This window comes from Neomonachus schauinslandi, chromosome 15, assembly GCF_002201575.2.
Source record: "Neomonachus schauinslandi chromosome 15, ASM220157v2, whole genome shotgun sequence".
In the NCBI taxonomy this organism is placed as follows: Eukaryota; Metazoa; Chordata; class Mammalia; order Carnivora; family Phocidae; genus Neomonachus; species Neomonachus schauinslandi.
This window is the reverse complement of record NC_058417.1, coordinates 30,612,251-30,626,762: the sequence shown is the minus strand read 5'-3', so window position 1 is coordinate 30,626,762 and position 14,512 is coordinate 30,612,251. Positions and strand designations below refer to the sequence as shown.

The window sequence follows — 14,512 nt, the reverse complement described above, 5'->3', positions numbered from 1 at the left end:
AAGAATGTGTATTCCATTGCTTTGGGATGGAATGTTCTGAATATGTCTGTGAAGTCCGTTTGGTCCAGTGTGTCATTTAAAGTCTTTATTTCGTTGTTGATCTTTTGCTTAGATGATCTGTCCATTTCATTGAGGGGGGTGTTCAAGTCCCCACTATTATTGTATTGTTGTCGATGTGTTTCTTTGCTTTTGTTATTTTTTTTTAAAGATTTATTTATTTATTTATTTATTTGAGAGAGAGAATGAGATAGAGAGAGCATGAGAGGGGGGAGGGTCAGAGGGAGAAGCAGGCTCCCCGCTGAGCAGGGAGCCCGATGCGGGACTCGATCCAGGGACTCCAGGATCATGACCTGAGCCGAAGGCAGTGGCTTAACCAACTGAGCCACCCAGGCGCCCTCTTTGCTTTTGTTATTAATTGCCTTATATAATTGGCTGCTCCCATGTTAGAGGCATAGATATTTACAGTTGTTAAATATTGTTGGATAAACCCTTTAAGTAGGATATAGTGTCCTTCATCATCTCTTATTACAGTCTTTGGTTTAAAATCTAATGTGTCTGCTATAAGGATTGCCACCCCAGCTTTCTTTTGGTGTCCATTAGCATGGTAAATGGTTTTCCACCCCCTCACTTTCAATCTGGGGCTGTCTTTGGGTCTAAAATGAGTCTCTTGCAGACAGCATATCGATGGGTCTTGTTTTTTAATCCAGTCTGATAGCCTGTGTCTTTTGATTGGGGCATTGAGCCCATTTCCATTCAGGGTAACTATTGAAAGATAGGAATTTAGTGCCATTGTATTGCCTTTAAGGTGACTGTTACTGTATATTGTCTGTGTTCCTTTCTGGTCTCTGTTGCTTTTAGACTCTCCCTTTCCTTAGAGGATCCCTTTCAATATTTCTTGTAGGGCTGGTTTTGTGTTTGCAAATTCCTTTAGTTTTTGTTTGTCCTGGAAGCCTTTTATCTCTCTTCTGTTTTCTTTCTTTTTTTTTTTTTTTTAAGATTTTATTTATTTATTCATGAGAGAGAGAGAGAGAGAGGCAGAGGGAGAAGCAGGCTCCCAAGGAGCAGGCAGCCCGATGCGGGACTCGAACCCAGGACCCTGGGATCATGACCTGAGCCGAAGGCAAACGCTTAACCATCTGAGCCACCCAGGCGCCCTCTCCTTCTATTTTCAATGACAGCCTAGCTGGATATAGTATTCTTGGTTACATATTTTTCTCCTTTAGTGCTCTGAATATATCTTGCCAGTCCTTTCTGGCCTGCCAGTTCTCTGTGGATAGGTCTGTTGCCAATCTAATGTTTCTACCATTGTAAGTTACATATCTCTTCTCCCAAGCTGCTTTCAGGATTTTCTCTTTGTCTCTGAGACTCGGAAGTTTTACTATTAAATGTGAGCTTATTGATCTATTTTTATTGATTTTGAGAGGGGTTCTCTATGCCTCCTGGATTTTGATTCCTGTTTCCTTCCCCAAATTAGGGAAGTTCTCCGCTATAATTTGCTCCAGTATACCTCTGTCCCTCTCTCTCTTTCTTCTTCTGGGATCCCAATTATTCTAATGTTTTGTCTTATGCTGTTGCTTATCTCTTGAATTCTGCCCTTGTGATCCAGTAGTTGTTTATCTCTTTTTCTCAGCTTCTCTATTTTCCATCATTTGGTCTTCTATATCACTGATTCCCTCTTCTGCCTCATTTATCCTAGCAGTTAGTGCCCCCATATTTGATTGCACCTCATTAATAGCCTTTTTGATTTCGACTTGGTTAGATTTTAGTTCTTTTATTTCTCCAGAAAGGGTTTCTCCAATAACTTCCATGCTTTTCTCAAGCCCAGCTAGTATCTTTAAAGTCTTGATTCTGCCCTCTAGATCTGACATTGTACTAATGTCCATACTACCTCTTGTTCTTTTTGTAGAGGTGATTTTTTCCATCTTGTCATTTTGTCCAGAGGAGAATAGATTAATGAGAGAACAAAATGCTAGCAGAGTAACAACGTCCCCAGAAAATGTACTCTAAGCAAATCAGAAAAGACCTGAAGCCAGGGAAAAGAAAGGGAAAGAAAGAAAAAAGAAAAAGATAAAAGCAAACAAAACAAAGAAAAACAGAATATGATCAAATAAGATCACGCTGGTGCATAGATCAGTGCCACACACTAGATTTTGGGTGTATTTTGGACTGTTATAAGAAAGTGCCTCCTAAAATTTTAAAGAAAGAAAAACATATATGTACAAAAATAAGGGTTGATATGATGAAGGGTTGGAATTTGACTGTAAAGATGGAAATTATAAAAAATTTTATAAAAGGAATTGATAAGTTGTTTGAAAAAAGAAAGGATTAAAAAAAGGGGGGGGGAGACAATGTGATCAGGCAGGAGACTAGAACAGAGCCATACACTAGAAATTTAGGGTATAGTTTGATCTGTTAGAAGAAACTGTATCTCAAAATTTTAAAGAGAGAACAACTTATATATATATATATATATATATATATATATATATATATATATATATGCCAAAAATAAGGGTAACTACTATGAAGGGTTAGAATATGACTCTAAAAATGAAAAATAAAAAAAAATTTTTTTAAAAAGGGATTGATAAGATGTTGGTTGAAAAGGGAAAAAGAAAAATTCAAAAAAAAAAAAAGTTAAAAAAATAAAATTAACTTTGAAACACTAAAGAATCATGGTAAAAAAGCCATGGATTCTATGTGCATTATTCCCCTAGCACTGGAGGTCTGCCGTTCTCATTGGTCGGTAAACTTGGTCTTGGCTGGCTGATCTTGCTGATCTTCTGGGGGAGGGCCTGTTGCCGTGGTTCCCAAATGTCTTTGCCGGAGGCGGAATTGCCCCGCCCTTGCCTGGTCTGGGCTAAGTAATCTGCTGGGGTTTGCTCTCGGGAGCTTTTGTTCCCTGCAAGCCTTCCGTACAGCTTTGTAGGACGAGAGTGAAAATAGCGACCTCCCAATCTCTGCCCCGGAGGAGCCGAGAACTCAGGGCCCCGCTCCTCAGTGAGCCCCCAGAGAAAAGCAGTCAATCACTCCCGTCTCCCTGGTCTCCCGCTGTACTCCATGCTCACCCAGCCTGTGACCGAGCATTTCTGTCACTGGCACCTGCCTCGGTGTGGAGTCTCCAAACCCAGCAGATCCCTGCAGTGCGCTCCCATGCCGCTCCTCCTGGGGCAGGAAGGGGAGTCTCTCTGGCTCTGCCGCTTGTTGGGTCCCTGCTGGATGAGCAGTGGCCCGACTGTGCCGCGGATCACGGTTTATGGCAACCCCAAGCTGAGAGCCTGCTCCTCGGCTCCGTCTCTGTCACCGGCTTCCCCACTCCGATCCCTAGGAGCTCTGCTGCACTCAGGCACCCCCGGGCTTTCTGTGACCCTGAGAGTCCTGAGACCACACTGTCCCACGAGGGTTCCACCCCCTGCTTAGCCAACAGAGCGATGTCTCTCAGCGGAGCAGACTTCTAAAAGTTCAGATTTTGTGCTCCGTGGCTCTATCACTTGCCAGAAGCGGCCGACGGAGGCCCCTCCCCCACTGTCTATCCTCCCGAATATCTCCTCGGTTTCACTTCTCCGCACATCCTACCTTCCAGAAAGTGGTCGCTTTTCTGTTCAGAGAGTTGTTGCTATTCTTTTCTTCTATCTCCTGTTGAGTTTGTAGGTGTTCAGAATGGTTTGATCCCTATCCAGCTGAATTCCTGAGAGGAGACGAAATCCAGGTCTCCTACTCCTCCGCCATCTTGCTCTGCCCCAACCCAAACGTTCTTGAGCAGCATGGTCTTTAGCTTCCAAGTGTTTTTATTTCTTCCAAATTTTTTCTTGTGATTGAGTTCCAGTTTTAAAGCATTATGGTCTGAGAATTTGCAGGGAATAATTTCAGTCTTTTGGTGTCGGTTCAGACCTGATTTGTGACCCGGTATGTTGTCTATTCTGGAGAAGGTTCCATGTGCGCTCGAAAAGAATGAGTATTCTGTTGTTTTAGGGTGGAATGTTCTGTATGTATCTGTGAGGTCCATCTGTTCCAGTGTGTCATTCAAAGCTCTTGTTTCATTGTTGATTTTCTGCTTAGATGATCTGTCTATTGCTGAGAGTGGAGTGTTGAGGTCTCCTACAATTAACATATATTATCAATATGACTCTTTATTTTGGTTAACAGTTGGCTTATGTAGTTGGCTGCTTTCATGTTGGGAGCTTAGATATTTACAATTGTTCTTATTGTTGGATAGACCCTTTAAGAATGATATAGTGTCCTTCTGTCTCCCTAACTACAGTCTTTAGCTTAAAATCCAATTTGTCTGATAGAATTGCTAACCAAGCTTTCTCTTGAGGTCCGTTTTCATTGAAGATGGATCTCCATCCCTTCACTTTCAATCTGGATGTATCTTTAGGTTCAAAATGAGTCTCTTATAGACAGCATATGGGTGGGTCCTGTCTTGTTATCCAATCTCCGACCCTGTGCCGTTTTATTGGAGCATTTAGGCCATTCACGTTGAGAGTGATTATTGAAAGATATGAATTTATTGTCATCATGTTGCCTGTGAAATCCTTGTTTCTACAGATTGGTTCTGTAAATTTCTGTTCTATATCATTCTTGGGGTCTTTCTCCTTTTGTAGAACCCCCCCCCTCCTTAGTATTTCTTGCAAGGCTGGCTTAGTGGTCACATAGTCTTTCAGTTTCTGCCAGTTTTGGAAGCTCTGCAGCTCACCATCCATTCTAAATGATAGCCTTGCCGGATAAAGTATTCTTGGCTGCATGTTCTTCTCCTTTAGTACCTTGAATATGTCTTGCCAGCCCTTTCTCGTTTGCCAGGACTCTGTGGATAGGTCTGACATTATTCGGATGTTCTTCCCTCTGTACGTAAGGAATCTATTCCCCCTAACTGCCCTTAAGATGGTTTCCTTGGTTCTAAGATTTGCAAGTTTTACTATTACGTGCCAGGGCATTTGCCTGTTTCCCTTGATCTTGGGAGGGATCCTCTCTGCCTCTAGGACACGAATGTTTCATTCCCCAGATTAGGGAAGTTTTCAGATATGATTTGCTCAAATATATATTCCTGTCCTCTCTCTCTCTCCACCCCCTCAGTGATCCCAATAATTGTGACATTGGCACGTTTCATGGTGTCACTTGTTTCTCTGATTCTATTTTCATGGATTTTGAGTTGTTTTTCCCTGGCCACCTCTTTCTCCTTTTCTAATACTTAGTCTTCTAGATCACTAATTTGTTCTTCTGCCTTGCTTACCCTAGCTGTAGATTATCTACATTAGATTGGATTTCATTGATAGCATTATTAAGTTCTGCCAGTTCAGCTTTCATTTCTGCCCTTAGAGACTCTATGTTGCCATTAATCAATTTCTCCATTCTAGCTATTGTTTTCACAATTGCTACCCTGAATTCCATTTCCGAGATCTTGGTTATATCTGTATGCATTTGTAAATCTGTGGCAGAAGTCACAGTCTCTGAGTCTTTATTATTTTGGGGGTTCCTCCTAGTCTTTCTGTTGAGGGGTGGTTGAGGGAATATACAGAGTCCACATTATTGACCACAACCCAAGCAAGATGCACCTATTTTATAGGGACCTTAGGGTTGTCAGCCTCTTGTTCTCACAGCCTGTCTTCTGGGGGAGGGACCTGCCGCTCTGTTACTCAGGCAACCCTGTTTGGGCAGAGCTGCCCTGCCCTTTGGCCAGGGGGAGGGATGGGCTCAGTGAAAACCAGTTTTGGGGGTCTTTTGTTCTCTGGCGGCTTTTCCTGGTGGCTTTCCACATCTCTTCCAATAGAGCAGAAGAGATCATTTCCAACCCTCTGCCTCAGAGCAGAGAGATCGCAGTCTGATCTTCAGTGAGCTCTCCAGGCCACACTATCTCCGTTTCTGTCTATGCTGCTAAAAACTGCAGCGTCCTGGGTTGTGCACCCCTCAGCAGGGCTCCTAGTCCTCCCCTCCAGGTCGGGGCATGTCTCTGCCTTTTGTGCTTCTAACACCACCAGCCACCCCCAGTTCGCACACACGGCCCCGCCGCTCCAGGTTTCAATCCGGGGGACTGCCCTAAAGTCCTTTCCCCGCTGGTACTGGTCTGCGAGTCTGTGCCCTGTCCCCGGCATGGGAGGCTATCGCTTACCGGCAGTGCAGGATCCCGACAGCTTGGCTCCCTCCCCCTTTTGTTTATCTTCGGATATGTGCCTGTGGAATGACGGCTCCCCACTTCATACATTGAAACCAACTGCCTGCAATATTCTGTAGAGATCCAGATATATCTTCTTACATCTCAGGCTGATTTCATGGGTCTTCAGAGTGGTCTGGTAGATATCCAGCTCAATTCCGGGGATCGATTGGAATAGGATCCCCTAGTCCTCCGCCATCTTTTTCCCAAAAAAAAAAAAACCTTTTTGAAAAGAGGACTCAGGAAGTTGACTTAACTTGGACAAATCCAAAGCAAAACATCAGAACTTTTGCTTCTCCATTTTTCTATGAATTTCTCTTAATCCTTGACCACCAGCACCAGCTCCCATACCACCTTCTGCTCAAGAACCCAAGGAAGTTTGGGTTTCTGGACTCTGAAGTAAGAAATTAACCTGTTTTGTTTCTTAAATTCCACCTGTGAGTGAGATCATATGATAATTGTCTTTCTTTGATTGACTTATTTTGCTTAGCATAATACCCTCTAGTTCCACCCACATCATTGCAAATGGCAAGTTTTCAATTTTTTGATGGCTGAGTAGTATTCCATTGTGTATATATATATATGTGGCACATATTCTATATCCATTCATCTGTCAATGGACATTTGGGCTCTTTCCATAGTTTGACTATTGCGGACATTGCTGCTGTAAACATTGGGGTGCATATGCCCCTTCTTTTCACTTCATCTGTATCTTTGGGGTAAATACCCAGTAGTGCAATTGCTGGATCATAGGGTAGCTTTATTTTCAACTTTTTGAGGAACCTCCATACTGTTTTCCAGAGGGGCTGCACCAACCTGCATTCCCACCAACAATATAAGAGCGTTCCCCTTTCTCTGCATCCTCACCTACATCTGTCATTCCCTGACTTGTTAATTTCAGCCATTCTGACTGGTGTGAGGTGGTGTTTCATTGTGGTTTTGAGTTGTATATCGCTGATGCCGAGTGATGTTGAGCATTTTTTCATGTATCTGTTGGCCATTTTTATGTTTTCTTTGGAGAAATGTCTATTCATGTCTTCTGCTTATTTCTTGATTGGATTATTTGTTCTTTGGGTGTTGAGTTTGATACATTCTTTATATATTTTGGATGCTAGCCCTTTATCTGATAAGACATTTACAAATACCTCTCCCATTCTGTTGATTGTCTTTTGGTTTTGTCGACTAGTTCCTTTGCTGTGCAAAAGCATTTTATGTTGATGAAGTCTCAGTAGTTCATTTTTGCCTTTGTTTCCCTTGCATTTGGGGACATGTCTAGACAGAAGTTGCTGCTGCCAAGGTCACAGAGGTTGCTGCCTGTGTTGTCTAGGATTTCGATGGATTCCTGTCTCACATTTAGGTCTTTCAACCATTTGGAGTCTATTTTTGTGTGTGGTGTAAGGAAATGGTCCAGTTTCATTCTTCTGCATATGGCTGTCCAATTTTCCCAACACCATTTGTTGAAGAGACTGTCTTTTTTCCATTGGACATTCTTTCCTGCTTTGTCAAAGATGAGTTGACCATAGAGTTGAGGGTCCATTTCTGGGCTCTCTATTCTTCTGTTCCGTTGATCTATGTGCCTGTTTTTGTGCCAGTACCATACTGTCCTGATGATGACAGCTTTGTAATAGAGCTGCAAGTCTGGAATTGTGATGCCGCCAGCTTTGCTTTTCTTTTTCAACATTCCTCTGGCTGTTCGGGGTTCTTTTCTGGTTCCATACAAATTTTAGGATTGTTTGTTCCATTTCTTTGAAAAAAGTTGATGGTATTTTGGTAAGTATTGCATTGAATAGACATTTTCACAATATTTATTCTTCCAATCCATGAGCATGGAACGTTTTTCCATTTCTTTGTGTCTTCCTCAATTTCTTTCATGAGTGTTCTGAGTATAGATCCTTTGCCTTTTTGGTTAGATTCCTAGGCATCTTACGGTTTTTGGTGCAATTGTAAATGGGATCAACTCCTTAATTTCTCTTTCCTCTCATTGTTAGTGTATAGAATGCAACTGATTTCTGTGCATTGATTTTGTACCCTGCCACTTCTCTGAATTCCTGTTCTAGCAATTTGGGGGTAGAGTCTTTTAGGTTTTCCACATAAAGTATGTCATCTGCGAAGAGTGAGAGTTTGACTTCCTCTTTGCCGATTTGGATGCTTTTTATTTCTTTTTGTGGTCTGTTTGCTGAGGCTAGGACTTCCAGTATCATGTTGAACAACAGTGGTGATAGTGGACATCCCTGCCATGTTCCTGACCTTAGAGGGAAAGCTCTCAGTTTTTCCCCATTGAGAATATTTTCTGTGGCTTTTCATCTGTGGCTTTTATGATATTGAGGTATGTACCCTCTATCCCTATACTTTGAGGAATTTTAATCAAGAAAGGATGCTGTACTTTGTCAGATGCTTTTTCTGCATCTATTGAGAGTATCATATTGTTCTTGTCCTTTCTTTTATTAATGTAGTGTATCACATTGATGTGCAGATGTTGAACCACTCTTGCATCCCAGGAATAAATCCCACTTGGTTGTGGTGAATAATCCTTTTAATGTACCGTTGGATCCTATTGGCTAGTATCTTGGTGAGAATTTTCACATCCATGTTCATCAGAGATATTAGTCTGTAATTCTCCTTTTTGATGGGGTCTTTGTCTGGTTTTGGGATCAAGGTAATGCTGGCCTCATAAAAAAGAGTTTGGATATTTTCCTTCCATTTCTGTTTTTTGTACAGCTTCAGAATTTTGATGACTGCTTCAATTTCCTTGCTGGTTATGGGTCTGTTCAGGTTTTCTATTTCTCCCTGTTTCAGTTTTGGTAGTTTATATGTCTCTAAGAATGCATCCATTTCTTCCAGATTACCTAATTTGTTGATACACAGTTGCTCATAAAATATTCTTTTAATTGTATTTCCTTGGTGTTGGTCATGATCTCTCCTTTTTCATTCAGGATTTTATTCATTTGGGTCCTTCTTTTTTCTTTTTGATGAGTCTGGCCAGGAGTTTATCAGTCTTTTTAATTCTTTCAAAGAATGAGCTCCTAGTTTTGTTGATCTTTTCTACTGTTCTTTTGGTTTCCATTTCACTGATTTCTGCTCTAATCTTTATTAATTCTCTTCTCCTCCTGGGTTTAGGCTTTATTTGCTGTTCTTTCTCTAGCTCCTTTAGGTGTAAAGCTAGGTTGTGTATTTGAGACGTCTCATGTTTCTCAAGAAAGGCTTGTAGTGCTATATACTTCCTTCTTAGGAGTACCTTTGCTGCATCCCAAAGGTTTTAAACAATTGTGTTTTCATTTTCATTTGTTTCCATGAATTTTTTTAATTCTTTAATTTCCTGGTTGACCCATTCATTCTTTAGTAGGATGCTCTTTAGCCTCCATGTTTTTGAGTTCTTTCCAAATTTCCTCATGTGATTGAGTTCCAGTTTCAAAGCACTGTAGTCCAAAAATATGCAGGGAATGATCCCAATCTTTTGGTACCAGTTGAGACTTGATACTTGACCCTAGTATGTGATCTCTTCTGGAGAATGTACCATGTGCACTCGAGAAGAATGTTTATCCTCCTGCTTTAGGATGGAATGCTCTGAATATATCTGTGAAGTCCATCTGGCCCAATGTGTCATTTACAGCCCTTGTTTCAAGATGAAACCAGAGAGGGAGACAAACCATAAGAGAGTCTTAATCATAGGAAACAAACCAAGGGTTGCTGGAGGGGCGGAAGATTGGGGAATGGGGTAAATGGGTGATGGACATTGGGAAGGGTATGTGTTGTAATGGGCACTGGGTATAAGACTGATGAATCACAGACCTCTACCCCTGAAACAAGTAATACATTATATGTTAATAAAAAAATAAGTAAAAAATAAAAAAATAAATATTAAAAAAAAAATAAAGTCCTTGCTCCCTTGTTGATCTTCTGTTTAGATGATCTGTCCATTGCAGTGAGTGGAGTGTTAAAGTCCCCTACTATTATTGTATTATTATCAATGTGTTTCTTTAATTTTGTTATTAATTTCATTTTTATAATTGGTTGCTCCCATGTTAAGGGCGTAAATATCTACAATTGGTAGATCTTCTTGTTGGATAGACCCTTTAATTATGATACAGTGTCCTTCCTTATCTCTTAGTACGGTCTTTGGTTTAAAATCTAATTTGTCTGATACAAGGATTGCCACCCCAGCTTTCTTTTGATGTCCATTAGCATGATAAATGGTTTTCCACCCCCTCACTTTCAATCTGGAGGTGTCTTTGGGTCTAAAATAAGTCTCTTGCAGACAGTCTCTTGCAGACAGCATATTGATGGGTCTTGCTTTTTTATCCAGTCTGATAGCCTGTGTCTTTTGACTGGGGCATTTAGCAACTATTGCAAGATACGAATTTAGTGCCATTGTATTACCGTAAAGTCACTGTTTCTGTATATTGTCTCTGTTTCTCTCTGGTCTATGTTACTTTTGGGCTCTCTCTGCTTAAAGGATCTCCTTTAATATTTCTTTAAATTTTTTTTTTAAAGATTTTATTTATTTGAGAGAGCACACGCGCGAGAGAAAGAGAGCATGAGCACGAGCAGGGAGGGGAGGGGCAGAGGAAGAAGGAGAAGCTGACTCCCCACTAAACAAGGAGCCCAATGTGGGACTCGATCCCAGCACAAAGGCAGACGCTTAACCAACTGAGCCACCCAGGCGCCCCTCTCCTTTAATATTTCTTGCAGGGCTGGTTTACTGATCACAGATTCTTTCAGTTTCTGTTTGTCCTGGAAGCTCTTTATCTCTCCTTCTATTCTGAATGACAGCCTTGCTGGATAAAGTATTCTTGGCTGCATATTTTTCTCATTTTACACCTTGATTCCGAGACCACACACACTGTGCCACCTAGGATTCTGCCCCACTTCGCCATCTGAGTGCCTTTCAGGCTGGGATGTCCCTCACTGGAGCAGACTTCTAAAAGTTCCGATTTTGCACTCCACTGCTCTATCACTTTTGGGTAGCTGGCTTACGGAGGCTCCCTCCCCCCACAGTTTATCTTCCGATATATCACCTCGGATTCACTTCTCTGCACCTACCTTGTAGAAAGTGGCCGCTTTTCTATTTGTAGAGTTGCAGCTGTTTTTTTTTTTCTTAGATCTCCAGTTGAGTTCGCAGGTGTTCAGAATGACGTGATAGTTATCTAGCTGAATTCCTTGGACCAGACAAAACTAAGGTCTCCTACTCCTCTGCCATCTTGGACTCCTCTGCTGCCTATTTCCTCTGTCATCCCCATTTTGCTATGGAGCTCATTCTGTAACTTTTTAAAAAGTTCAGTTATTGTATTTTCGACTATTTGGCTCTTCTTTGTATCTTATTTTTCTTTGAAACAACTTTTTATTTTTCCATTTTTTCCCATGAGTGATCACAGTTGCTTATTGAAGCACTTTTATAATAGCTGCTTTAAAATCTGAGATAATTTTAACATCTGTGTCCTCTTGATATCAACTTCTGTTGATTGCCTTTTCTTTTTGCCTGTTGAAACTTTTCCAGTTCTTCACATGCCTAGTAATTTTGGAGTGTATCCTGGGCATTTTTAATGTTAGGATACACTTGCTCATATTTAAATCCTGTTGAGGATGGTGCTGTTTTTGATTTTCGAAGGCAAACAACCTCCTTAGGTTCATACCTCAGCTTCAGCCTGCCGCCTTTGTGCTAGATTTGGTAATATGGAGGTCACTGGTTCCAAAGTAGTTACATTTTCAAAGCCTTTGTGGTGCTATTCCGATCTGTCTCATGTGTGCCACCAAGGTCTGGATGGTTGTGTGTTTAGTTCTCAATATCTTTTGCATCCCAGAGGCAATCAAATCCACAGAGGATCAGATCCACAGAGGCACAGATCAAGGAGTGAGCTCAGGATTTCATAAACAACTTTAAGGTTTTTCTTAATTTCCTCCTCTTTGTGATTTCTCTGGTGCTTTACTTTTCTAGGATTTGCCTTTTTGGTTCTCCAGTCAGAAAGCTGGAGATTCAGTTACCCTACTATATGCCATGCATTTCCTTGACTGTACATGTGTCTGGGACCAAGTAGTGGGACAGAAAAGACAAAACAAACAAGACTGGGTTTGCGCTGTCGTCTGGGATCACAGTTATACTTGTTGGAGAGAAAGGGTCCCTTCAGATGAATAAACTTCTACAGGTCCCTGTTGCTTCTACTGTTGCTGCAGCCACTTTGGGATTGCCTCAGGTTTAGAGGGCAAGAGAACAGAAAGAAAAAAAAGGGGGAAACCTCTATCTTCTTTTTAGAGCATTAAGACTTCTGTTTCCTGCTCCTTGAGTGAGAACAAAAGGGCTTCTCCTAGAACCTTCTGTCTTCACTGCCTACTCTTGGGTTTTAGGCTGCATTGCATTCAGGTTAAGGTATACAGGAGGGGCAAAAAAAAAAAAAGGTAAGTTCACAGTGATTTGGTGATATTCAAATTCCAGTCGTCTTCCCAGCCATCCTGTAACTATTCACTTTTCAGCCCTCAAATATTTGCTCCATGCATCCTGTCCAGGTCTTGTAGTTGCCCTCAGTGGGAAAGACAGGGCAAAGTGTGTGTGTTCTATCTTATATAAAACCAGGGCCCTTCCCACCTCCTTCCTAACCTCTATTCTGGATTGCTTCTCATCCTTCAGGAAATGATGGGGTGGTAGCTACTCTGATGGAAAAATTGATGGCTTGTTCTCACTAGTATATTATGTATACTTCAGGATCTCAGTGCTACCACTGCCAAGCGATAGTGCTTTGTCTTTATTCTCTTTGGTATTTGGGTATCAAAAGCTGGTGGGCACTGAAACCAGATGGGAGTTGTTATATAAAGTTAATATTCCATTGCAGTCTGAAGGTACATTTTAGATTTTGTTTGCAGGAAGTCATCTTTTTGCTTTTGTGCTCTCACTGTAGGGTAATCATGCTGTCTTATCATACTCTCCTAGGTTTGCCCAAAGGACCAGCCAGAACATCACCTCAAGTCCTACATATGAAAGTGTAAGTAATGAAACCCTTCCCAGGCAGCACACCCAGTCAGCAGATTATCATGGCTGAGAAGGAATTCCTGGTCATTGAATCTCATGTTCTGTTCAGTGTTTTGTTTCATGTCCTATAACGTGTTGATACAGCCCTTGTTAGGACCTCTCTTTATCTTCTTTTTAGTCTTTCAAAATAGAGAAGTTGAATCTTACTTCTGTTAGAAAAATGGTTACGGATCAAAATTCCTTTAGTGTTATTTATAGTAGCTGTCTCTTCTTCTTCCCTTCCATCCTTTTTGACAGACTTCATGCAGGCTCTCATTCCTCCCACTGTGCTGGTTTGGCTCTTGTCATGGTCTCCAGTGACCTTCATTATTACCAAATCTAGTACTGCAATTTTCAGTCCTCTTTTTACCTGATTTATCAGCAGCAGGTGACAGAATCACTCACTTCCTCCTTTTTCGCACATGTGACTTTCAGACACCACTCACTTTTGTTTTCTCAATTCCACTTCTCTAGCTCCTTTGCTGGCCCCCACTCCTCTACTGGCCTTCTAGTGTTGCAGACCCCAGGGATTAGGCTTCAGACTTTTCTTTCCACATTCATTCTTCTAGTCTTTTGGTCTCATATCTTAAAGTACCATTCAGACTCTGACAACTTAAAATTGGTATCTCCAGCCCAAACCCCTTCTCTAAACTCAGAACTCACAAATTCACTGTCCGAGTAGTCTCTTTTTGCATTCTTCCCAGTCCTGGCTCTCTACCTGCTTTTCCTGCAGGCTTCCCCACCTCAGTAAAGGACCCCTCCACTCTTTCAGTTGCTTAAGTCAAAACCTTGGAAAACAGTGCTTGACCTCTACCTTTTCACCTTTTCCCTTCACAGCATACACATTATCTAGCCACTTCTCACAGATGGATATTGCAGTGGCCTCCTCAGGTTACCCTGCTTGAGCTTTCACCTCCCTTTCCACTCCCATCCCCATCATACAATCTATTCTCAAACCAGAGCAGTCTGAGGAAGAAGAAAAAAAAAAAAGTCATACGTCACCTAACTGCTCTAAACCCACCTATGATTTTCTTCTGTTTTACTTTGTAAACACCTGAAATGCTGATCTGACCTCTCCCATTACCTCTCTAACCTCACCTCTCTTCCTTGGCTCACTCTACTCCAGCCATCCTGGTCTCCTCTGCTTCGGAGATGACTTTCTGTCCCCTCAGGTAGTCACAGCACCCACCTTAGGGCTGTGCTCAAATGTCTCTAATGGTGAGGCATTCCCTGACCACCATCACAGCAATAGCCCACCCCATCTACCCCAGCCTTTCTTCTCCCTGTTACCCTATTTTTATGTTTTGTTTTGTTTTTAAGAGTACTTGTTATTGGACATCTGTTTACATCTGTTGATTGTCTGCTTC

General features: G+C 41.6%; 1 protein-coding gene across 2 annotated transcripts in view; it reads left to right on the top strand.

The window, feature by feature from the left end:
- Positions 1 to 14,512, top strand: part of TOM1L1 (target of myb1 like 1 membrane trafficking protein) — an 82,689-nt gene that overhangs the window by 62,303 nt on the left and 5,874 nt on the right. For both annotated transcript variants that reach the window (XM_021703962.1, XM_021703963.1), the window contains exon 12: positions 13,068 to 13,119. In XM_021703962.1, the coding sequence (XP_021559637.1) occupies positions 13,068 to 13,119 (52 nt within the window). The remainder of the gene's footprint in view (positions 1 to 13,067; positions 13,120 to 14,512) is intronic.